A 26,080-nucleotide genomic window follows, 5' to 3' on the forward strand; every position below is an offset into this window, starting at 1 on the left:
ATAGTTGCAGTTTAGTTTTAGTTCTTATGTTACTTTTTTAACATTTAATTTAGAATTTGTAGTTTAATTTTTCTTCTTTTCTTGAGTTCATTGTTTCAGTTTTGGTTGGGGTTTGAGTTAACTTTAATATTAACTTTAATAACCTTCATACAGATTAAATGTTTCAACAGGTTACAACCGAGATCTAGCAAATCTTGATAACATCTTGTCTTTTTCTCTGTCCAAATGATGCGCTTTTGTTTTTTGTTTTTTCCCCTATCTGTCACATATTTTAGTATTTATCATTAAACACTCAAAATTAATCCGGTTAAAACCGCTTTGATATGAACTTTAAACCTTTTATTTTTCTAACCCTTTTGAATCTGGAACACATACGGTTAAACATACGGCTTCGATTTAATAGCCATGTCCAAATTATTTAGTAAAATATATATATTGTGTAGAATTATTTTTTCATTCAGTACATTTGCTTTACAGTAAACTTATCAAACATTTTAACACTTTCATATCTGCTTCCACTTCTGCAATAATCTGCTTTCTTCTCTAAAAGAGGTCTGTATTCCAAAGCATTCATGAACTAAAACCAGTGGAAGAGAAAGAGTGGTGAGAGCGAACGCATTAACCCTGTACTTCCCTTTCTTCAAACAAGGGCAGAACAGCAGCCAATCAGAGCGGAGAATGGTTTCCCATGAGTCACTCAGGCCCCTCCCACTGCCTCTCACACACACACATGTTCCCTAACCGTCTCTCGCTCTCTCACACACACTCTACCTTGAGTATTTCTTCAGACTCCCGCAGAAGAGCAGAAGCGGATCCTGTGTTGATCATGAGAGTCCTGAGCGCTTTACTCCTCATGTGTGTGTTCACCGGCTCTGTGAGAGGAGACTCCAACACCACAGGTAAGAAGATCTCGAGTCCTGAACCACGGACCGGCACACGCAGCTCTTATTTTAGTCTGACACACTGAACCTCACTCTGTAATTGCATGTTCTCAGAGAGGCTCTTTGAAGGTTTGCCATGGAAAGAGTTGAAAGCTGCAGTTACACATCTGGCTTTCTTTCTAGAGGCTCCAGGGAAGACGCCAGTGAAGACGCCAGTGAAGACTCCAGTGAAGACGCTGCTGAAGTCCAGCTTCCATCTGTACGCCGAGGGTTCGGTGTTTGAGGAGACCTGCGCCCTGGTCCCGTTCCGCTCCGAAAGCCTCCAGAGATGCAGATACAACTCAAGCCTTCCTCTGGTGCTCATTATACACGGCTGGACGGTACGGCACAGAAACATCATCAGAGTTTCTTCCCTCTCAAGTCTTACAGTAAAATTAATATAATGTTCATTCATACCCAGCAAGCAATAGCCGTCATTTCTCCATCTAGGTTAACTATAGACCCAATTTAAGGCAAAATAACCTTGAATTTGGTTACATGTTGTTTTTCCAATATAACTTGCGAGATGTTTGATATTCCATCATGTAAGCAAATGATGCGTTCATATCTAGTCTATTCTTGGGCTATCGTTAGACGTCTATTACATTTTCACTGACAACCCTAATTCTGCCTTGTTTTAGCCTAGACTCAGGGATGTGTTCGGACGGCTATTAGACGTCTTTTATATGCAAAATTGCTTGCTGGGTAATGTTCTCAAAACGTTAGCACAAAAAATCTTTTTTACTTTAAACGTTTAGTTGGACATTCGTCTAACGTTTTTTTAAATGTTACTAGTTTCAGAGCGTTCAGAGAACATTCATAAGTGACATTCCCATAATGTGTGAAGAAATGGAATGTTTCCTCAACATTCACAACCAAGAAAAAACTTCTAAAACATTTAAGAAACAGGATGTTTTGACCGTTCAGAAAACATTTTCATACTTTAATGGGAACGTTCTTGGAACATATTGTCAGCTGGGATGATGTAGGGCAATAGTGAGCTTTCTGTTCCTCTAGCCATGTTTATTGCCTGTGAACGCGGCGTATCGCTGCTGTTCGACTCGGTTCATGTGTCAACAAACATGCAGTTCCTCGAGACGGAGGGAAGGGAACGATTCAAGGGATCTGCATCATTGGAGGGGAAAGATCTACAGTTAGATACTGCTCTAATCTAGATTGGTTTGATGCTGTAAGGTCAAGCTCACTTTCGCCCGCTCTGCTCCTCCATATAACGACAAATGGAGCGGAAATGTCTATTACCAAGCCTTGAAGAATACTCAGGCGACTACAGAGCATTAATTAAAACCGAAAGATCATATCATATCTCCGACTATTGTAAACAATCAAGGAGATCCGAGACACTTGTTCCAAACTATACATAGATTGCTTAAAGTTAATGCTGTTACCATCTTTTCTGTTTCTCAACTACTATTTGTTTCCTTTCCTTTGTGCTTTTATTTCTAAAATCGCTAATGTTCGCAAACACGGCTTCACTCTTTGGTCCATCTTGGTTTGCTGGTGTTTCTTTCTCTCATTTCTCACAGTTTGATTCTGAGACTCTCTCAAGGGAGGTTTCGAGCATGAAATATACAGCTTGCTTGATTCTGTTCCCACAAGCTTTCTTAAATATTGCTTCGATTTTTTGAGCCCTACTGTGCAAGCATTATAATGATTCATTGCAGACTGGGTTAGTTCCAGAAGCATTAAAGATTTCTGCTGTAACACTTGTTCCAATCAAAACACAATTCTGGAACCAAGTTATGCTTATTTGTCCATGGGTAAATATGAACTGGACTTTATAACAATAACCCTTCTGGACTTTAATTCCAGTACTGGGGTAGATGCATAAGGACTGTTTTCTCATCTGGAAAGATAGTGAAGAGGAATTGCATGAATTTGTACAGTTTTTGATTGTACACTTTTTGTACACTTTTTCAGTTGAATATAATTTTTCATCTAATAATTTTCTAGATGTGTTAATTGTGTTTCTAGACGGAAAAACATGGAGGTCACTGAGGATTAGCAATAGAACATAAATCAGCTATTCGAAGACGCGATGTCACTTCAGACATTTTATTGATCATAATCACAACACTGAACAACTCAAGTGTGTAGGCATCGAGAAAGTGACTGATTTTTGGCGTGCTGGAAACATTGATCGAACACTTTTACAGCGAGAGGCGTTTTGGATGTTTCATTTAAAGACTATGTTTTCTTTGGGTTTTAAACAAAGACTTTGATGTTTCTTTTGGAGACTCACAGAAAAATGAGGAATCTTGGAGTAATTTTTGATGCCAGACTGTTGAAGCATCACTTTATCTCCTCAGGAATATAGCACGATTGCGCCCTATGCTAAACTTCTCTGTTACTGAAAAGCTGATAAACTCATTCGTTGTCTCTCGTATAGATTACTGTAACGCCCTTTTATCCGGGCGACATCCCTAACATCCCCAATCACAGACTGTGTTCTTCAGTCTCATTGGTTGACTGCTCCACAAACCCGCTTTAGATCTATGAGAACAGGACTTTCTACTCTTTGAAACTCTCTTTCTCTTGAATTTAGAGAAGCTCAGACCTGACATTTTAAAGCGTTTTTAAAGAAGCATTTGCTTGTTGATGTTTACTTTGTTTTTTATTTCTTGTTCTATGTACTGGTTATTTTGTGTCCAGCGCTTTGAGAAGCTGATGATGATTCTTGTGCTCTTCTCAGATGAACGGACTCATGGAGCAGTGGATCTTTAATCTGGCGTCTGCGCTGAAGGTCCGGCTCGCGCAGGTCAACGTGCTCATCAGTGATTGGAGGACTCTGGCCCTTCAGCCGTATCCAATCGCAGCCAAGAACAGCAGACAGGTGGGCCGGGACGTGGCCGCACTGCTCCAATGGCTGGAGGTAATGACCATCTTTAATGGTTCTGGGAATGAAACCGCATATAAAAACCTAAACATGTTGGTGGTTCAATGGTTTCGCCACAGTTAGATAGTGGTGAACGGGAAACTACAACAAATATAATTTCCCAATTCCCCATGAGAATGAAATGCTTCTGGAATGAGAACAAATGTGGGCGGGGCTTGATTGTGTCTGTGGGGAATTGATTGGATGATTGGATGGTTGTGGTTTGCTATTGGCTGATCTCATGTGAGTGACAGGTTATAGCCCCGCCCTCGTCATCAGAGAAGAGAAGAGATGCTGCAAGAGGAACTTATTCTGATTCAGGATTATTAACACAATAATGATGATGTGCACCGATTAATCATTTACAATAAACACTGCAATATTCCATTGAAAAACAAGAACTTCATGGTGAATTTAAAAAAAAAAAAATAAATAAAAAGCTTTGAGTGTGAAAAGGCTCCATACTGTCTGTGCATCAGTAAGTGTTTGAGTCCTAACGCCACTTCCTCTCTGGACAGGAAGCTGGTCATCTCTCTCTGGATCGAGTCCATCTGATTGGCTACAGTCTGGGAGCGCATGTGGCTGGGTTTGCGGGGAGCCATTTCAGAGGACGCAGGAAAGTGGGACGCATTACTGGTAATGAAGAAGGCAAACACACACATCAGAGTCAGTACCGCCATCTGACCACTGATCATGTTAACAGGACGATCTTCCAGCGTGCATCAGGAGAATTAACAAGAGAAGCTCTTAACATCATTCAGTCTGAAACTTCCCATTCAGAGTAGAAAGAGAGCCGTGTTCTCCAACAACTTCTGATGAAAACTGTTAAATCAGCCACACTGAAACACATGTGTATAAAGATAATTAAGACCAATTAAAGAGCTAAACATCCTAATCTGATGCTCATTATGTTATCTTGAGGAAGCCATTGACAAATGCTTGTTTAAAGGGGTGGTTGATTATGATTTGACTTTTCTAACTTTAGTTAGTGTGTAATGTTGCTGTTTGATCATAAACAACATCTGCAGTGTTACAATGCTCAAAGTTCAAAGCAAAGGGAGATATTTGCTTTTACAGAAATCACTTTTTAAGGATTACAACAAACGGCTGGTAGAGACTACACCACATTCCTCCTCCGTTAGTGACATCACCAACCCTACAATTTACATAAACCCCGCCCCCCGGAAACGCGATTTATAGATTATCATGACAGAATATGCTAATCAATGACTAATGATAACTAAACATAATCTACATAAATTCATCAACTAACCGTTCAGAAATATCCTGTTGCTCTTCATGTTGTCACTTCTTCTTGAGCTCTCCATCTCTGTCTGACTCCGGTTTGAACATAAAAGACTAAAAGTTTTTGAAATTTTCAGTGCATGTGTGTGTGAGGTAAGAGGACACGAGCTCTTGAAGCTCCGCCCTCTGCGCCGGGAGCAGCAGCTCATTTGCATTGCACCCTTAAAAAAGTGACAATATTAACATGCTATATAAAATATCTGTGGGGTATTTAGAGCTAAAGCTTCACACACACACACACACATCAGAGACTTACTTTACATCTTGTGAAGAGGGCATTATACCACCGCTTTAAAAGAATAGAATAAAAGAAAAGACATTTTTTATCGGTCATGACCTCTGGAGATAAAGATGAAACATTTCTAAAGTGTCAACCAGCTGTGTTCGTGCACACCTATCAAATGGAGAATACTTTGCAAGGCTACGTGTTCGACTGTACGCACTAGCATACGAGTAAAAAACAAAGTGTACTTCAGGCTTTACTCCTCCTGGGCTTTCAAACTACAAACACAAAACTTGAGACCTTCAGTCTGCTCTATATTTTCTACTTAATCCGACTAACCCGGTTTCCTAAAAAATACGGTTCTTAAAACTGCTAAATCATGCTAGAAACATGCTAATAATCATGCTAACAATTATGCTTATTCATGTTAACTCTAAAAATGTTTTTAAATCCTGTGGTATACAGACATTTGCGAGGTTTGGGGAGAGGCAGGGAAAGTGTAGGTCTCATTTCTTGCTTTCATGTTGAAAGGGTGTTTGTTGTGAATATTTAGATCTGGTGACTTCGTTCATACATTCTCTGTTTAACGGGCAGCATTTACAACATGACCCGCTGTAGTGGGAAATCTACTCACCTTCAGATAAAAGTTGATCAAATGCACATTTGTACAATATTTGGAGGGGACTGACATGTTTAAAAAGTTGTTAAGCATTAACTTATTACGTTAATATTGACATTTTATGAATTTAATTTTTACATTAATTATAATCTGTCTGTAAATGTTTGTATCTCAGGGGATACGTCACTCTTTCAAGGGTATAAAATAGACTTTGCGGTCTACAGACTTTGTACTTTGTGGCCTGTTTTTGAAAACCAATTCAGTACTTAATACTCTTAAATCAAAGTTTATATTCAATCATTTAATCACTTAGTTAGCTACATTTAATTCAGTTTTAGGCTACTTCGCCAATGAAGCTACAGGCCAACTTAAACAAACAAACAAACTAACTAACTAACTAACTAACTAACTAACTAACTAACTAACTAACTAACTAACTAACATATGATATGTGTATATATATACAGCAGAGAGAAGGCATGCAGTAGATTGTGTACAACAGGTTTTGGTCATGTTGATAATTTATAGGGCCTAGAAATGTGCGTACTAAACATGATACAGTAGGCTAATATAAATAGGCATTATACTTATTGTTCAACAGAATTTTACAAAGAATGTTTACTTTAAGTTATGAGAGAATGGCTAAAATGTTGTAACAAGCATTGCCAAACAAGCATTCTGTGTTCACTGAATTTATACCCCAAAGGAGTGACGTATCCTGGGGATATAAGCGTTAAAATAAAAGCCATGTTTAAAAAAAAAAATCATATAATTGTATTATTTGTGTCCTAATAAGTGGGAAAATAGCAATAAATTAATTTTCTGATACTTTTTACGGTCTTGCCCTTTTAGGGTTAAAACATGCTAGCAATGTGTTAAATCATGCTAACAACATGTTGCTAATATCCAAGCAATGTGCTAAATCATGCTAGAAACTGTTTAGCAATGTTCTAAAGCATGTTAGCAACATGCTAAATCATGCTAGCAATGTACTAATTAATGCTAGAAACATGCTAGCAATGATCTATCTATCTATATTGCCGTGAAAACTTTCAAACTTCAAGCTTTTTAAAGTTGTTCAAACGTTCTAGTCAGGCTTTCTCAAGCCAACATCAAAGCCTGTCTTGAAGAACATTAGTCTAGTACACACTGATGAACATTAGTCTAGTACACACTGATGAACATTAGTCTAGTACACACTGATGAACATTAGTCTAGTACACACTGAAGAACATTAGTCTAGTACACACTGATGAACATTAGTCTAGTACACACTGATGAACATCAGTCTAGTACACACTGATGAACATTAGTCTAGTACACACTGAAGAACATTAGTCTAGTACACACTGATGAACATTAGTCTAGTACACACTGATGAACATCAGTCTAGTACACACTGATGAACATTAGTCTAGTACACACTGAAGAACATTAGTCTAGTACACACTGATGAATATTAGTCTAGTACACACTGATGAACATTAGTCTAGTACACGCTGATGAACATTAGTCTACACACTGATGAACATTAGTCTAGTACACACTGAAAAACATTATTCTAGTACACACTGATGAACATTAGTCTACACAATGATGAACATCAGTCTAGTACACACTGATGAACATTAGTCTAGTACACACTGAAAAACATTATTCTAGTACACACTGATGAACATTAGTCTACACACTGATGAACATCAGTCTAGTACACACTGATGAACATTAGTCTAGTACACACTGATGAACATTAGTCTACACAATGATGAACATTAGTGTACACACTGATGAACATTAGTCTAGTACACACTGATGAACATTAGTCTAGTACACGCTGATGAACATTAGTCTAGTACACACTGATGAACATTAGTCTACACACTGATGAACATTAGTCTAGTACACACTGATGAACATTAGTCTACACACTGATGAATATTAGTCTAGTACACACTGATGAACATTAGTCTAGTACACACTGATGAACATTAGTCTAGTACACACTGAAGAACATTATTCTAGTACACACTGATGAACATTAGTCTAGTACACACTGAAGAACATTATTCTAGTACACACTGATGAACATTAGTCTACACACTGATGAACATTAGTCTAGTACACACTGATGAACATTAGTCTACACACTGATGAACATTAGTCTAGTACACACTGATGAACATTAGTCTACACACTGATGAACATTAGTCTAGTACACACTGATGAACATTAGTCTAGTACACACTGATGAACATTAGTCTACACACTGATGAACATTAGTCTAGTACACACTGATGAACATTAGTCTAGTACACGCTGATGAACATTAGTCTACACACTGATGAGCATTAGTCTAGTACACACTGATGAACATTAGTCTAGTACACACTGATGAACATTAGTCTAGTACACACTGATGAACATTAGTCTACACACTGATGAACATTAGTGTACACACTGATGAACATTAGTCTAGTTCACGCTGATGAACATTAGTCTAGTACACACTGATGAACATTAGTCTACACACTGATGAACATTAGTCTAGTACACACTGATGAACATTAGTCTACACACACTGATGAACATCAGTCTACACACTGATGAACATTAGTCTAGTACACACTGATGAACATTAGTCTAGTACACACTGAAGAACATTAGTCTACACACTGATGAACATTAGTCTACACACTGATGAACATTAGTCTACACACTGATGAACATTAGTCTAGTACACACTGATGAACATTAGTCTACACACTGATGAACATTAGTCTAGTACACACTGATGAACATTAGTCTACACACTGATGAACATTAGTCTAGTACACACTGATGAACATTAGTCTACACACTGATGAACATTAGTCTAGTACACACTGAAGAACATTAGTCTAGTACACACTGATGAACATTAGTCTACACACTGATGAACATTAGTCTAGTACACACTGAAGAACATTAGTCTAGTACACACTGATGAACATTAGTCTAGTACACACTGAAGAACATTAGTCTAGTACACACTGATGAACATTAGTCTAGTACACACTGAAGAACATTAGTCTAGTACACACTGATGAACATTAGTCTAGTACACACTGATGAACATTAGTCTACACTGATGAACATTAGTCTACACACTGATGAACATTAGTCTAGTACACACTGAAGAACATTAGTCTACACACTGATGAACATTAGTCTAGTACACACTGATGAACATTAGTCTAGTACACACTGATGAACATTAGTTTACACTGATGAACATTAGTCTACACACTGATGAACATTAGTCTAGTACACACTGATGAACATTAGTCTACACACTGATGAACATTAGTCTAGTACACACTGATGAACATTAGTCTAGTACACACTGATGAACATTAGTCTAGTACACACTGATGAACATTAGTCTACACACTGATGAACATTAGTCTAGTACACACTGATGAACATTAGTCTAGTACACACTGATGAACATTATTCTTGTACACACTGATGAACATTAGTCTACACACTGATGAACATTAGTCTACACACTGATGAACATTAGTCTACACACTGATGAACATTAGTCTACACACTGATGAACATTAGTCTACACATTGATGAACATTAGTCTAGTACACACTGATGAACATTAGTCTACACATTGATGAACATTAGTCTAGTACACACTGATGAACATTAGTCTACACACTGATGAACATTAGTCTAGTACACACTGATGAACATTAGTCTAGTACACACTGATGAACATTAGTCTAGTACACACTGATGAACATTAGTCTAGTACACACTGATGAACATTAGTCTAGTACACACTGATGAACATTAGTCTACACACTGATGAACATTAGTCTAGTACACACTGATGAACATTAGTCTAGTACACACTGATGAACATTAGTCTAGTACACACTGATGAACATTAGTCTAGTACACACTGATGAACGTTAGTCTAGTACACACTGATGAACGTTAGTCTAGTACACACTGATGAACATTAGTCTAGTACACACTGATGAACGTTAGTCTAGTACACACTGATGAACGTTAGTCTAGTACACACTGATGTGTGTTGTGTGACGCAGGTCTGGATCCGGCCGGGCCGCACTTCGAAGGTTTGCCGGCGTTCGACAGACTGTCTCCGGACGACGCTCAGTTTGTGGACGCCATCCACACCTTCACCAAGTCCAGCATCATGCCGGGAGTGGGAATCAAGCAGAGCGTCGCGCATGTGGACTTCTATCCCAACGGAGGATCCTTTCAGCCCGGATGCAAGATGCTCGACATTTACAGTAACGTCTTCCAGTACGGCCTGCAAGGTACCGAACCGACACGTGTGGGGGAATATTGCTGCTATAAGATGATGAAGCGAACATGCAACAGAAGGGGCCGTTCGACCTGGACGTGTTCTTGTCCTCAGGGGTCTCCAGATATTGCCAGTTTGGAATTACACAAGGAATTTGTCTTGGTGATGATAAGCTTTAAATTAAATTTAAATTACAATTAATAATTAAAATGAAGTCAAGTCATCTTAATTTATACAGCGCTTTTAACAAAATAGATGTCTCACAGCAGCTTTACAGTGATAACAGGAGATTACAGTAACAGAGATTGTTTAGGCTTTACAGCAGCTCTAGAATAAAGTTATTGTCCAGATAAAGTTTTTATTGATTAATTTCCTAATATATATGAAAATAAGCGGAAGAAGATGGATGGATGGATGTATATGAAAATATATACACATAAACTCAAACACTTGGGTCCATCCATCTAGTCATATTTATATAAACCCAATGATTCAAAATAGGACAGACTCGTTCAGTGTGAACAATCCCTATAGGCAAGGCATCATGTAGCATACTAAATAAAGCAGTTTCACATACTATTTTAAAAGTGCATATTCTACTCTTGACCAAACTGTCATTAAAATGACTCATGGTGTTTTTGTAGGTGTTCCTAAGACCATCAAATGTGCCCACGAGCGCGCAGTGAAACTCTTCACCGACTCCCTGATCAACACCAGCCAGCCCATAATAGGCTACCGTTGCCATGACGACAGCACCTTCAACAAAGGCCAGTGTCTGGACTGCAAACAGATGCGCTGCAACACGCTAGGCTACGATGTGCGGCAAGAGCGCGCGGGCAGGAACGCCAAAGGCCTGTACCTCAAAACCGGCCCAGAAGCGCCCTATAAAGGTCAGTTAATGCGCTGGTGCTTGTGGCCCAGGTTTGAGTCTAGACGAGCGTCTGGATAAAACAGCAGGGGAGGCTAAAGGAGAAGGTGTTTATATATAGCGAACAGACACTCTCTTCACTCTCCCGCAGTGTTTCACTACCAGATCCGAGTCCAGCTGACGAACCTGATGGAGCCGGTCAAGACCTCGCTGCTCCTCTCGCTCAACGGGACCCGGGGACTGAGCCGAGACCTTCCCCTCACCCTGTGAGTCCACAGCACCACTGCACATTCACATGCTCCCTGTACAGCCTGAAGAACATTAGTCTAGTACACACTGAAGAACATTAGTCTAGTACACACTGAAGAACATTAGTCTAGTACACACTGAAGAACATTAGTCGACTGAGCCGAGACCTTCCCCTCACCCTGTGAGTCCACAGCACCACTGCACATTCACATGCTCCCTGTACAGCCTGAAGAACATTAGTCTAGTACACACTGAAGAACATTAGTCTAGTACACACTGAAGAACATTAGTCTAGTACACACTGAAGAACATTAGTCGACTGAGCTGAGACCTTCCCCTCACCCTGTGAGTCCACAACACCACTGCACATTCACATGCTCCCTGTACAGCCTGAAGAACATTAGTCTAGTACACACTGAAGAACATTAGTCTAGTACACACTGAAGAACATTAGTCTAGTACACACTGAAGAACATTAGTCTAGTACACACTGAAGAACATTAGTCTAGTACACACTGAAGAACATTAGTCTAGTACACACTGAAGAACATTAGTCTAGTACACACTGAAGAACATTAGTCTAGTACACACTGAAGAACATTAGTCGACTGAGCCGAGACCTTCCCCTCACCCTGTGAGTCCACAGCACCACTGCACATTCACATGCTCCCTGTACAGCCTGAAGAACATTAGTCTAGTACACACTGAAGAACATTAGTCTAGTACACACTGAAGAACATTAGTCTAGTACACACTGAAGAACATTAGTCTAGTACACACTGAAGAACATTAGTCTAGTACACACTGAAGAACATTAGTCTAGTACACACTGAAGAACATTAGTCGACTGAGCCGAGACCTTCCCCTCACCCTGTGAGTCCACAGCACCACTGCACATTCACATGCTCCCTGTACAGCCGGACCTGGGAATAATAGCATGGGGAAACAATGGAGCAGTTTATTGAAGCTTTAGACTAAATTTAAAAGAAAATCCCCCTAAATAAGTATGCATAAGTGTTTTATGTTTTGCATCATATTTGATACATCAGGCTTTTATGGAGGAAAAAAAACAGCTCAATTTTATTTATAGGAACTTTAGTTTTCTGCAGATGCTGATATTTATATGGACAAAAAGTGATGAAATTCTGATGCTTGTAATGTAAATCAATGAAATCTTTACAACTGAATAACAGATACATAAAATGCAAATAAATATCAAGATCTGCCAATAATATGTCTTAGTTAGATCATATTTAAAAGCTTTAGTTTTATGATCAAATCTCTGTAGTTTTAATACATAATGCAATATGATGATGATGATTGAGAGATGAGCTTCCTTAAAAGCCTGATGATAATTTTTAATACTCATGATTTTTATAATATATAATATCTGGATAATCAAGTAAACATGCTTCAGTTCAGCTGAAATATTACGAACAATATCGAAGTTATTCTTGCGTTTACTTGATAAAATCAGGTCAGATTTGACAGCAGAAAGACACGAGAAGCTCGGGCTGAAGGAGGACGTTTGTACAATTAAACTCAAGACTTTTACTTGATAAAACATCTGAACTGTCAATCAGAGACAGAAGGAATCCTGTTTGCACTCCTGTCACAATCAGACGGCGAGTTAGAGAACTGCAGTAACCTAACGTTGATTCACGCTGAAGAACTTTAATGTTTATTTATTTATTTGCACAAGTCATACAGAAATGTTTATTCATTCATTCATTCATTCATTCATTCATTGATTCATAACGTGCATGAACAAGAGAAAAAAAGGAACAGGAAGAAGAAAATCTTATGGTACCGTCACTTATTTGTGCACATAAAAAAATAAATAAAAAACAGCTGCTTTCTGAATGGATCAACCCCAATCCTCACCCCAAACACCAAACATTTTCAGTAATACCTATCTTTACACTTAATTATCATCATTTTAAGCGTGTTAGTCATAATTTTTCTTGTAACATTCCTGTATTTTTTCCTTATACAAATTCTTAAATTTACAAACACTTTTGCAGCATTTCAGTTCATAGTCCAAGGTATTCCACAGTTTAACTCCGTAAATAGACAAACACATCTGTTTTTATGTGGTACGTGCGAAAAGACTTTTAAAATGATATTGCCTTCAATGGCCAACTTCCTCTGATACAAGAGTAAATACATTTTGTAAAACCATATATATAAGCACTGTTGGTCAATAAACAATCAATCAGCTGCTGCTGCGGGTCGTTAACAACACGTCATCATCACTGGATCAATGTCGTGTGTGTGTGTGTGTGTGTGTGTGTGTGTGTGTGTGTGTGCGTGTGTGTGTGTGCGTGTGTGTGTGTGCGTGTGTGTGTGTGTGTGTGTGTGTCTGAGATCATGAGCTCTGGTGTGGTGCAGGTATCAGGACATCAGCAGTCCGAAGGCCTTCACCTCATTGGCTGCGGTGGCCGCTGATCTGGGTCACCTGACCTCCATCAGACTGGTCTGGAAGGGAGAGCTGGTCTGGTCAAACTGGCTGAGGAACATCAGGAACATCATGAGCTGGAACGGACCCGATCAGGACCTGGAACTCAGTGTGTGGAGAATCCGGATTAAATCAGGAGAGAGTCAGGAAAAGTGAGTTTCATTGAATTTCAGAGCAGAATGAGACCTTATTGTAAAGTGTTACCAAAAAATAAATATCTTTTCAATTTGATAATTTTTTCTGAAAACAAGACTTAATATCTGTGAATCTGTCAAATGTCATGTGAATATCTTAATATTTGAATATACGATGTCATTTTGCTTCTCCAGTAAATGTATCTTGGTTTAAGAATGTTTAAATTCGTCTAAAAGAGTCGGAAATTCTGAGTTGGATATTCCTAGTCAGAAATTCCAAGTTGGAGTTTCCCAGTCAGAAATTCCAATTCTAATTTCTGACTAGGAATTTCCGACTAGGAATTTCCAACTCGGAATTTCTGACTAAGAATTTCCAACTCAGAATTTCTGACTAGAAGACTCCGACTAGGAATTTTCTGACTATGAAACTCCGACTAGGAATTTCCAACTAGGAAACTTCAACTTGGAATTTCCAACTAGGAATTTTCCGACTTGGAATTTCTGACTAAGAATTTCCGACTAAGAATTTTCAACTCGGAATTTCCTATTTGGAATTTCCAATTCAGAATTTCTGACTAAGAATTTCGAACTCAAAATTTTTGACTATGAGACTCCGACTAGGAATTTTCTACTTGGAATCTCCTACTAGGAATTTCTGACTTGAAAATTCCACCTAGGAATTTCCAACTGGGAATTTCCAACTCGGAATTTCTGACTAGAAGACTCCGACTAGGAATTTTCTGACTATGAAACTCCGACTAGGAATTTCCAACTAGGAAACTTCAACTTGGAATTTCCAACTAGGAATTTTCCGACTTGGAATTTCTGACTAAGAATTTCCGACTAAGAATTTTCAACTCGGAATTTCCTATTTGGAATTTCCAATTCGGAATTTCCTATTTGGAATTTCCAACTCAAAATTTTTGACTATGAGACTCCGACTAGGAATTTTCTACTTGGAATCTCCTACTAGGAATTTCTGACTTGAAAATTCCACCTAGGAATTTCCAACTGGGAATTTCCAACTCGGAATTTCTGACTAAGAATTTCCAACTCAGAATTTCTGACTAGAAGACTCCGACTAGGAATTTTCTGACTATGAAACTCCGACTAGGAATTTCCAACTAGGAAACTTCAACTTGGAATTTCCAACTAGGAATTTTCCGATTTGGAATTTCTGACTAAGAATTTCTGACTAAGGATTTCCAACTAAGAATTTTCAACTCGGAATTTTTCCTATTTGGAATTTCCAATTCAGAATTTCTGACTAAGAATTTCCAACTCAAAATTTTTGACTATGAGACTCCGACTAGGAATTTTCTACTTGGAATTTCCTACTAGTAATTTCCGACTTGGAATCTCCTACTAGGAATTTATGACTTGAAAATTCCAACTAGGAATTTCCAACTGGGAATATCTGACTTGGAATTTCTGACGAAGAATTTCCAATTTTCGACCTTGGAGACTAGGAATTTCCAACTTGGAATTTCCGACTTGGAATTTCCAACCAGGAATATCCATCTTTGAATTTCAAACTAGGAATTTCCGACTTGGAATTTCTTACTAAGAATTTCCAATTTTCGACTAGGAGACTCTGACTAGGAATTTCCAATTTTCAACTAGGAGACTCTGACTAGGAATTTCCAACTCAGAATTTTTGACTAGGAGAACGTGTAACAGGTATTTTCACTGCCTTAATTTCCCTTCTCACAGCTCCACACTATGTTCACGTTATCGCAAGACTTTGTGCTAGTATTGCGAGATTTGATGCAGAGCTTGCGCCAATTTCCTTTAAATATGACTGTGCGCTGTTGATTGGTGTGTGTGGGACACACCTGTCAACACTCCTGTTTTACCCGGGAGTCTCCCGTATTTCACACCCATCTCCCGCCCCCCTCCCGTTTTGTTATTTCTCCCATGAAAGTCCCGTAATTTGTATGGCCCAAACCACGTTATATGAATAATCACATCACATCAATATTATTCCAAGGTTGTCCAGTTGCCAGATCTTGTATGAAACGCATCCTACTCACTCACTTTATCAACACAAATTTCAACCCATGTGAGCTCAACCTGGCAATCTACAACCCAGTTGCGCAGTCGATATCTGCGCAGATAGTAGACACGGGAAGTTGAATAAGCGTCACTGGGAGAAATGGGAAGAGAAGACTCAGTGGTAAATATTTAACGCAATTAACACAGCATCTGTTTTTTCTGTCATCCTTTGGCTGGCGTTACATTATATGATGCGCTATTATTCATGCAAATGCTTTTAAACCATTCAAGCCCAGACAAATTGAGCGGCAGAATCGAGTTCTCTTTCGGCTTGAAGTTGAACGAACTCTAACACACGCAATTATGCCAAAATGTCTGTTTTGTTGAGTATCCTCATAAGAGCAGACTGAGCAGTCTTAAATTAGTGAAATAAAGTCTTAAATGAACACAAATATTTGTGAGAGAATGAGGCATGTGTGAGATGTGTTGTGCAGCAAGCGGCTGGTCTTAAAGTGACAGCAGCCAATAAAGCTTTCTGCCAGTAAAGTTAATCAAAGAACAAAGGTAACAGAGAAAAACACTTGCTGCTCTTGACTAAAGAACTTTTGTAACTTTAATAAGGATTTATCTATATATAATTAAAATGTATGCAGTCCAAACTGTTTGATAACTTTATTCAATTTCTGTATATTTCCTACCTTTCAGACAAATATTTAAAATATACTGTCTTTATGTTGGTTCTACAATTAATTTGTATTAATTAAAATTAATTTGGAGATTACCTGTGAAATTATTACATTATAAAATATATTAAAAATTTTAGTTTTTTTATGGCGATTCATTGTAATTAATTACAGAAAAAAAATGTGATTAGTTATTTTTTGCAATCGATAAAAATGAATAAAAAAGAAACATGAATAATTCTTATTCATGTTTATTTTTATTGATTATTATGTATTTATTTATATTAAGGTCTGCGCAATTAATGTGTATTTAGCCTGCCTCTGCCATCCAGCACTACCTTATACATGCTACAAACGACTTAAAAATTCCAACAAGGAATTTCTTACTAGGAATTTCCGACTAAGAATTTCCAACTCAGAATTTCTGACTAGGAGACTCTGACTAGGAATTTTCAACTTGGAATTTCCCACTTGGAATTTCTTAGTAGGAATTTCCCACTTGGAATTTCTGACTGCGAATTTCCGACTTAAAATTTCCTTCTCAGAATTTTTTACTAGGAGAAAGATTTGGAAATTCCAACAAGGAATTTCCTACTAGGAATTTCTGACTTGAAATTTTCTACTAGGAATTTCCGATTTGGAATTTCCAATTAGGAATTTCTGACTTGGAATTTTCTACTAGGAATTTCCGATTTGGAATTTCCAATTAGGAATTTCTGACTTGGAATTTTCTACTAGGAATTTCCCATTAGGAATTTCTGACTGCGAATTTCCGACTTGGAATTTTCAACTAGGAGACTGTGACTAGGAATTTTCAACCCGGAATTTCCTACTAGGAATTTTCAACTAAGAGACTCTGTTTAGGAATTTCCTTCTCAGAATTTTTTACTAGGAGAAAGACATGGAAATTCCAACAAGGAATTTTCTACTAGGAATTTCTGACTTGAAATTTTCTACTAGGAATTTCTGACTTGAAATTTTCTACTAGGAATTTCCGATTTGGAATTTCTGACTAAGAATTTCCAACCACGAATTTTCCGACTCGGAATTTTCAACTAGGAATTTCCAATTAGGAATTTCTGACTTGGAATTTCCAACTAGGAATTTCTGACTTGAAATTTTCTACTAAGAATTTCCAATTAGGAATTTCTGACTTGGAATTTCCGACTTGGAATTTCCAACTAGGAATTTTTGACTAGGAATTTCCGACTTGGAATTTATGATTAAGAATTTCCAACAATTTTTGACTAGGAGACTATGACTAGGAATTCTTAGTCGGAAATTCCTAGTCGGAAATTCCAAGTCGGAGTTTCCTAGTCAGAAATCCTTCATCAGAAATTCCAAGTCGGAGTTTCCTAGTCAGAAATTCTTCATCAGAAATTCCAAGTCGGAGTTTCCAAGTCGGAAATTCCTAGTTGGAAATTCTGAGTTATTTATAAAAATATAGCTTTTCTTGCAACACACTGGTTCTGCTGTAGTTCTTTTTTCAAAGAATATCAAAAAAAGAATCAATAAAAAGGGGGCAAATTAAGTAATAGCATGGTAAAAACATGATAACATTTAAAACTTTTTAGACATTCACTCATTAATGAGAAGTTACGGACCAGATACAATGGGTTTTTTTTATTCAAAAATATTAAGTTATGACTGGACCCAGTGGAACAAAAGCTCATAAAACAAATGGACCAGGGAATGAAACAGGTGTATAAAGTGTTTAATGCATTACATGGGTAAAATGACAGACTGTGTAACAGTTTGATTGATATACATGTATGATTTTACTGCAGTAACTCTAGTGTTTGGGTGATGGTACATCTGTGATGGATATTAAAGCAGTTGAGATCTTTTCTGAAAATCTGATTATTTATTCGCTGAGTAACATGTCCTCTATTGATGAACTTGAGCAACAGCGGGAAACCTTCCCACATCAATCAGCTGGTTGAGTGGAGTGTGTGGTGTCTGATCTATCAGTGAAAGGACTGAGTGGTGTGTGTGGTGTCTGATCGAATGAAAGGACTGAGTGGAGTGTGTGGTGTCTGATCTAATGAAAGGACTGAGTGGAGTGTGTGGTGTCTGATCTAATGAAAGGACTGAGTGGAGTATGATCTATCAGTGAAAGGGCTGAGTGGAGTGTGTGGTGTCTGATCTATCAGTGAAAGGGCTGAGTGGAGTGTGTGGTGTCTGATCTATCATTGAAAGGACTGAGTGGACTGTGTGGTGTTTGATCGAATGAAAGGACTGAGTGGAGTGTGTGGTGTCTGATCTAATGAAAGGACTGAGAGGAGTGTGTGGTGTTTGATCTAATGAAAGGACTGAGAGAAGTGTGTGGTGTCTGATCTATCAGTGAAAGGACTGAGTGCAGTGTGTGGTGTTTGATCTAATGAAAGGACTGAGAGGAGTGTGTGGTGTTTGATCTAATTAAAGGACTGAGGAGTGTGTGGTGTCTGATCTATCAGTGAAAGGGCTGAGTGGAGTGTGTGGTGTCTGATCTATCAGTGAAAGGGCTGAGTGGAGTGTGTGGTGTCTGATCTATCAGTCAAAGGACTGAGGGGAGTGTGTGGTGTCTGATCTAATGAAAGGACTGAGAGGAGTGTGTGGTGTCTGATCTATCAGTGAAAGGACTGAGTGGAGTGTGTGGTGTCTGATCTAATGAAAGGACTGAGAGGAGTGTGTGGTGTCTGATCTATCAGTGAAAGGGCTGAGTGGAGTGTGTGGTGTCTGATCTATCAGTGAAAGGGCTGAGTGGAGTGTGTGGTGTCTGATCTATCAGTCAAAGGACTGAGTGGAGTGTGTGGTGTCTGATCTAATGAAAGGACTGAGAGGAGTGTGTGGTGTTTGATCTAATGAAAGGACTGAGAGAAGTGTGTGGTGTCTGATCTATCAGTGAAAGGACTGAGTGCAGTGTGTGGTGTTTGATCTAATGAAAGGACTGAGTGGAGTGTGTGGTGTCTGATCTAATGAAAGGACTGAGAGGAGTGTGTGGTGTTTGATCTAATTAAAGGACTGAGGAGTGTGTGGTGTCTGATCTATCAGTGAAAGGGCTGAGTGGAGTGTGTGGTGTCTGATCTATCAGTGAAAGGGCTGAGTGGAGTGTGTGGTGTCTGATCTATCAGTCAAAGGACTGAGTGGAGTGTGTGGTGTCTGATCTATCAGTCAAAGGACTGAGTGGAGTGTGTGTTGTCTGATCTAATGAAAGGACTGAGAGAAGTGTGTGGTGTCTGATCTATCAGTGAAAGGACTGAGTGCAGTGTGTGGTGTCTGATCTAATGAAAGGACTGAGAGGAGTGTGTGGTGTTTGATCTAATTAAAGGACTGAGGAGTGTGTGGTGTCTGATCTATCAGTGAAAGGGCTGAGAGGAGTGTGTGGTGTCTGATCTATCAGTGAAAGGGCTGAGTGGAGTGTGTGGTGTCTGATCTATCAGTCAAAGGACTGAGTGGAGTGTGTGGTGTCTGATCTAATGAAAGGACTGAGAGGAGTGTGTGGTGTTTGATCTAATGAAAGGACTGAGAGAAGTGTGTGGTGTCTGATCTATCAGTGAAAGGACTGAGTGCAGTGTGTGGTGTTTGATCTAATGAAAGGACTGAGTGGAGTGTGTGGTGTCTGATGTAATGAAAGGACTGAGAGGAGTGTGTGGTGTTTGATCTAATTAAAGGACTGAGGAGTGTGTGGTGTCTGATCTAATGAAAGGACTGAGTGGAGTGTGTGGTGTCTGATCTAATGAAAGGACTGAGAGGAGTGTGTGGTGTTTGATCTAATGAAAGGACTGAGAGGAGTGTGTGGTGTCTGATCTATCAGTGAAATGGCTGAGTGGAGTGTGTGGTGTCTGATCTATCAGTCAAAGGACTGAGTGGAGTGTGTGGTGTCTGATCTAATGAAAGGACTGAGAGGAGTGTGTGGTGTCTGATCTAATGAAAGGACTGAGTGGAGTGTGTGGTGTCTGATCTAATGAAAGGACTGAGTGGAGTGTGTGGTGTCTGATCTAATGAAAGGACTGAGTGGAGTGTGTGGTGTCTGATCTATCAGTGAAAGGACTGAGAGGAGTGTGTGGTGTCTGATCTATCAGTGAAAGGACTGAGTGGAGTGTGTGGTGTCTGATCTATCAGTGAAAGGACTGAGTGGAGTGTGTGGTGTCTGATCTATCAGTCAAAGGGCTGAGTGGAGTGTGTGGTGTCTGATCTATCAGTGAAAGGACTGAGTGGAGTGTGTGGTGTCTGATCTATCAGTGAAAGGACTGAGTGGAGTGTGTGGTGTCTGATCTATCAGTGAAAGGACTGAGTGGAGTGTGTGGTGTCTGATCTAATGAAAGGACTGAGTGGAGTGTGTGGTGTCTGATCTATCAGTGAAAGGGCTGAGTGGAGTGTGTGGTGTCTGATCTATCAGTCAAAGGGCTGAGTGGAGTGTGTGGTGTCTGATCTATCAGTGAAAGGACTGAGTGGAGTGTGTGGTGTCTGATCTATCAGTCAAAGGGCTGAGTGGAGTGTGTGGTGTCTGATCTATCAGTGAAAGGACTGAGTGGAGTGTGTGGTGTCTGATCTAATGAAAGGACTGAGTGGAGTGTGTGGTGTCTGATCTATCAGTGAAAGGACTGAGTGGAGTGTGTGGTGTCTGATCTATCAGTGAAAGGACTGAGTGGAGTGTGTGGTGTCTGATCTAATGAAAGGACTGAGTGGAGTGTGTGGTGTCTGATCTAATGAAAGGACTGAGAGGAGTGTGTGGTGTCTGATCTATCAGTGAAAGGGCTGAGTGGAGTGTGTGGTGTCTGATCTATCAGTCAAAGGGCTGAGTGGAGTGTGTGGTGTCTGATCTATCAGTGAAAGGACTGAGTGGAGTGTGTGGTGTCTGATCTAATGAAAGGACTGAGTGGAGTGTGTGGTGTCTGATCTAATGAAAGGGCTGAGTGGAGTGTGTGGTGTCTGATCTATCAGTCAAAGGGCTGAGTGGAGTGTGTGGTGTCTGATCTATCAGTGAAAGGACTGAGTGGAGTGTGTGGTGTCTGATCTAATGAAAGGACTGAGTGGAGTGTGTGGTGTCTGATCTAATGAAAGGGCTGAGTGGAGTGTGTGGTGTCTGATCTATCAGTGAAAGGACTGAGAGGAGTGTGTGGTCTCTGATCTATCAGTGAAAGGACTGAGTGGAGTGTGTGGTGTCTGATCTAATGAAAGGACTGAGTGGAGTGTGTGGTGTCTGATCTAATGAAAGGACTGAGAGGAGTGTGTGGTGTCTGATCTATCAGTGAAAGGGCTGAGTGGAGTGTGTGGTGTCTGATCTATCAGTCAAAGGGCTGAGTGGAGTGTGTGGTGTCTGATCTATCAGTGAAAGGACTGAGTGGAGTGTGTGGTGTCTGATCTAATGAAAGGACTGAGTGGAGTGTGTGGTGTCTGATCTAATGAAAGGGCTGAGTGGAGTGTGTGGTGTCTGATCTATCAGTGAAAGGACTGAGAGGAGTGTGTGGTCTCTGATCTATCAGTGAAAGGGCTGAGTGGAGTGTGTGGTGTCTGATCTATCAGTGAAAGGACTGAGTGGAGTGTGTGGTGTCTGATCTATCAGTGAAAGGACTGAGTGGAGTGTGTGGTATCTGATCTATCAGTGAAAGGACTGAGAGGAGTGTGTGGTGTCTGATCTATCAGTGAAAGGGCTGAGTGGAGTGTGTGGTGTCTGATCTATCAGTGAAAGGACTGAGAGGAGTGTGTGGTGTCTGATCTAATGAAAGGACTGAGTGGAGTGTGTGGTATCTGATCTATCAGTGAAAGGACTGAGTGGAGTGTGTGGTATCTGATCTATCAGTGAAAGGACTGAGTGGAGTTTGTGGTGTGATCTAATGAAATAACTGAGAGGAGTGTGTGGTGTCTGATCTCTGTGCAGGATGTGGTTCTGTGGTGTTTCCAGTGAAGTCACGCTTCTGAAGGCCTCAGAGGAGCAGGAGTTCAAACGCTGCAGATCCTCGTCGATGGCAAACGCTCAGAGGACGGAGACACAGACATAAAGACTCACAGCCATTCAACCCAGTCTTTTTATTAATGCATTTCAAGTACTCCAAAAAAATTACATCTCTTTGCACAATACGTTTTGAAATGTTACGTAAAAATGTTCAAAGTGAACAAAAATTTAGGTACTGTATAAAACACAGTGAACATTAACAGACAGCAGTATTAATCTTTTTTGTTCATTCGTTCCTCAATTTTAGTGTTCGGCCTATTTTCACCTACAACATTTGGACTCAATTAAGACTTTTTTTTTTTCAGTGCACTTTTCCTCTATGAAATTTCACCAAGACTACGTAAAAATTAAAAGTCAAATACAGGCAAATATTCAGATGTCCTCCAGTCCAGGCCGCCGCAAAACCACCGAAGCGCCGCTTTGTTTCTTCATGGCAGACGGCAGTATGGAAAAGAAGAACCAGATGTGGCTCGGCGGCCAGCCTGGACTCAACAAACTCTTGTCTAGAGGTGAACAAAAGAAAAGTATCAAAATGTACCTTCGAATATAACAGAAATTCTCCAGTTACTGTACATAGTTTACACCTGCTGAGATGGACGTGACACAAAGTCCTGCTCTCTGTCAGAGAGGATGAAGGGAAGCGTCCTCAAACCCACGCGGGATGTTCCCTCGGCGAGCGGCCCTTCACACACCTGAGACTGCCGCCCATCCGCAGGAGGATCAGGATGAGTCTCAGCGGACGCCACTGAAGGACTGTAAACTAAACCTTTGTGTTAATAGTACCGTGAGAATCCTCTACAGGGAAACTGCAGCTAAAACCTTAAAACACATTTGCAGGGAATAATCGTAACCGGGGTTCAAATCAACATTTCGTAAAATTCCACGTGAGCAGATCTTCACAGCAAACGCTGGATTTGAACATCCCAAAAACACTTTCAGTTACTTCAGTTATCTGGAATGAGTGGAAGCTTGTTTCTGCCAAGGAATAAAATAATAAAAGTTAATTGCTACTTTTTCCTCGTAAGCAGGACTTTATAACTAGAAAAAAGTCAGAATTGCCAGAAAAATATTGTGAACTGTGAGAAAAAGTGTCAGAACTGCGAGAAAAATTCTGAATCGCAATTGCAGGAAAAAGGTAATAATTGCAATACAAATGTATGAATTGCGAGAAAAAAAAAGTCTAAATTGCGAGATAAAGTTATAATTGCAAGAGATAAAAATGCCCAATTGAGAGAAAAGTCAGAATTCTTAAGAAAAAAATTGTGAAAAAGTTGTAATTGTGAGAAAAAATTCAGAATCGCGAGTAAGTCTGAATTGCGAGAAAATTGCAGTTGCAGGAAAATATTCATATTTGCAATAAAAATGTATGAATTGTGAGATAAAAGGCAGAATTGCGAGAAAAAAATTCTGAATTGCGAGGAAAGTTCAGAATCCCAATTGCAGGAAAAAGATTGTAATTGCAATATAAATGTATGAATTGCGAGAAAAAAAAGTCTAAATTGTGAGATAAAAAAAAGTCATAATTGCAAGAGATAAAAATGCGCAATTGAAAGAAAAGTCAGAATTCTGAAGAAAAAAAATTGTGAGTCATAATTGCGAGAAAATTGCAATTGCAGGAAAATAGTCATATTTGCAATAAAAATTTATGAATTGTGAGATAAAAGGCAGAATTGTGAGAAAAAAATTCAGAATTGCGAGAAAAGTTCAGAATCGCAATTGCAGGAAAAAGATCTTAATTGCAATATAAATGAATGAATTGCAAGAAAAAAAAGTCTAAATTGTGAGATAAAAAGTCATAATTGCAAGAGATAAAAATACGCAATTCATAGAAAAGTCAGAATTCTGAAGAAAAAAAGTTGTGAAAAACTCGTAATTGCGAGAAAATTGCAATTGCAGGAAAATAGTCATATTTGCAATAAAAATTTATGAATTGTGAGATAAAAGGCAGAATTGTGAGAAAAAAATTCAGAATTGCGAGGAAAGTTCAGAATCGCAATTGCAGGAAAAAGATCTCAATTGCAATATAAATGTATGATTTGCGAGAAAAAAAGTCTAAATTGCGAGATAAAAAAAGTCATAATTGCAAGAGATAAAAATGCGCAATTGAGAGAAAAGTCAGAATTCTGAAGAAAAAAAATTGTGAAAAGTCGTAATTGCGAGAAAATTGCAATTGCAGGAAAATAGTCATTTGCAATAAAAATTTATGACTTGTCAGATAAAAGTCAGAATTGTGAGAAAAAATTCAGAATTGTGAGAAAAGTTCAGAATCGCAATTGCAGGAAAAAGATCTTAGTTGCAATATAAATTTTAAAGTCTGAATTGCAAGAGAAAGTTGCAATTGCTTTTTTAATCTTTTATTCCGTGGCGGACAGAGGCTTCCACAGAAACGATCATGATCTTCATCTTCATGGTTGTACCGCTAACACACACAAACACACACATTAAAATCAAGATCTTCATGCACATTCCTCATTGGGGTGTGTACCGGAAGTGCAGTGGACGTGAGGACGTGATTCTAGATGAGCTATATACAAACACACACACAGAATGAAGCACGTAAACGGTGGAATGACGTCGGGCGGCTGCGCGTGATCCGTCCTCCTCGCGCTGAACCACCGCCTCCGTTTGAGCGTTTTTGAGTCCTGAGTGTTGTCAACAAAACTGCAACTGTAAATCTCTTATCGACAGTAGAAGAAATAATCTTCGTATAATACAGCTAATATCGTTTCTCTATACAGCCGTGAGTCTGGAAAAGGGAAGGCGTAATATTTCTGGTCTTACAAAATAAAAGTCCTTTTCCGAGCAGGTGGCGACGATTTGGGCCGAAGCTCCACACGCTTCCTTAAAAAGATGTTTTTCATATCAAACCACTTTGAGTCTTTAGGGTTTTCAAAGGAAAGAAGTGACTACAGGAGACGCTCTATCTACAAATACCCCGGTAAACCTTGGCACGCGAGGGCAAAAACAAACAAACAAACAAAACCGATCATTACAAAACAAACTCAGGAGTGCAGCTTCTCCGTGAGGGAATGAAGGACAGAGTTGTGGTTGGTTTTTACTCCAAAGAGAAACTCCAGTCTGCGGAAGCATTACGGACACCGGACATGTTCCCGTCAAGCGTTCCAGTTTAGTGCGTGATCCCGGATGAAGCCTGGCGTTACTGTGATGATGAGGAGCGGCGGCCCGGTGTGGTTCTTTGGAGTAAAGCCTGGCTCCACGGTCGGACTCCTTCAGTCGGGCCGTGGACCGGTGGCTCTCAGCGCCTCATCTGGCCCATCTGGTAGTTCTCGCGGGGCTGCCGGTGGTGGCGCTGAGGCTGAGGCTGGCGCTGGGCTGGACGGGCGGCCGGCCGCTGGTTCTGGTGCCCGTGAGCGTGCTGGTTCTGGTGCTGGTTCTGGTTCAGGTGCTGATGATGCTGCTGCTGCTGCTGCTGCTGAGCCGCCTGTTGAGCTCGTCGTCTCTTCAGCGTTC

At 39.6% G+C, this 26,080-nt stretch overlaps 2 protein-coding genes across 4 annotated transcripts in view; one reads left to right on the forward strand and one right to left on the reverse strand.

Annotated features, from left to right (window-relative positions):
- The first annotated feature begins 766 nt into the window (after window positions 1-766).
- lipcb (lipase, hepatic b) lies at window positions 767-22,807 on the forward strand. The gene is made up of 9 exons (XM_081356357.1): window positions 767-899; window positions 1,065-1,261; window positions 3,631-3,810; window positions 4,332-4,449; window positions 10,064-10,297; window positions 10,929-11,174; window positions 11,304-11,418; window positions 13,793-14,011; window positions 22,535-22,807. Exons 1-9 carry the CDS (start codon window positions 827-829, stop codon window positions 22,653-22,655), a joined length of 1,503 nt encoding a protein of 500 aa, XP_081212483.1. The 5' UTR covers window positions 767-826; the 3' UTR covers window positions 22,656-22,807.
- The window catches only part of adam10b (ADAM metallopeptidase domain 10b), a 38,384-nt gene continuing 34,968 nt past the window's right edge, over window positions 22,665-26,080 (reverse strand). For 2 of the 3 annotated variants that reach the window (XM_081356355.1, XM_081356356.1), the window contains one exon: window positions 22,665-26,080. In XM_081356355.1, coding sequence (XP_081212481.1) covers window positions 25,866-26,080 — 215 coding nt within the window. In that variant the 3' untranslated portion in view covers window positions 22,665-25,865. The other variant, XR_014029406.1, reaches the window with a different exon arrangement.

The sequence above is a fragment of the Scardinius erythrophthalmus genome (assembly GCF_964197995.2).
Source record: "Scardinius erythrophthalmus genome assembly, chromosome: 24".
Classification (NCBI taxonomy): Eukaryota; Metazoa; Chordata; class Actinopteri; order Cypriniformes; family Leuciscidae; genus Scardinius; species Scardinius erythrophthalmus.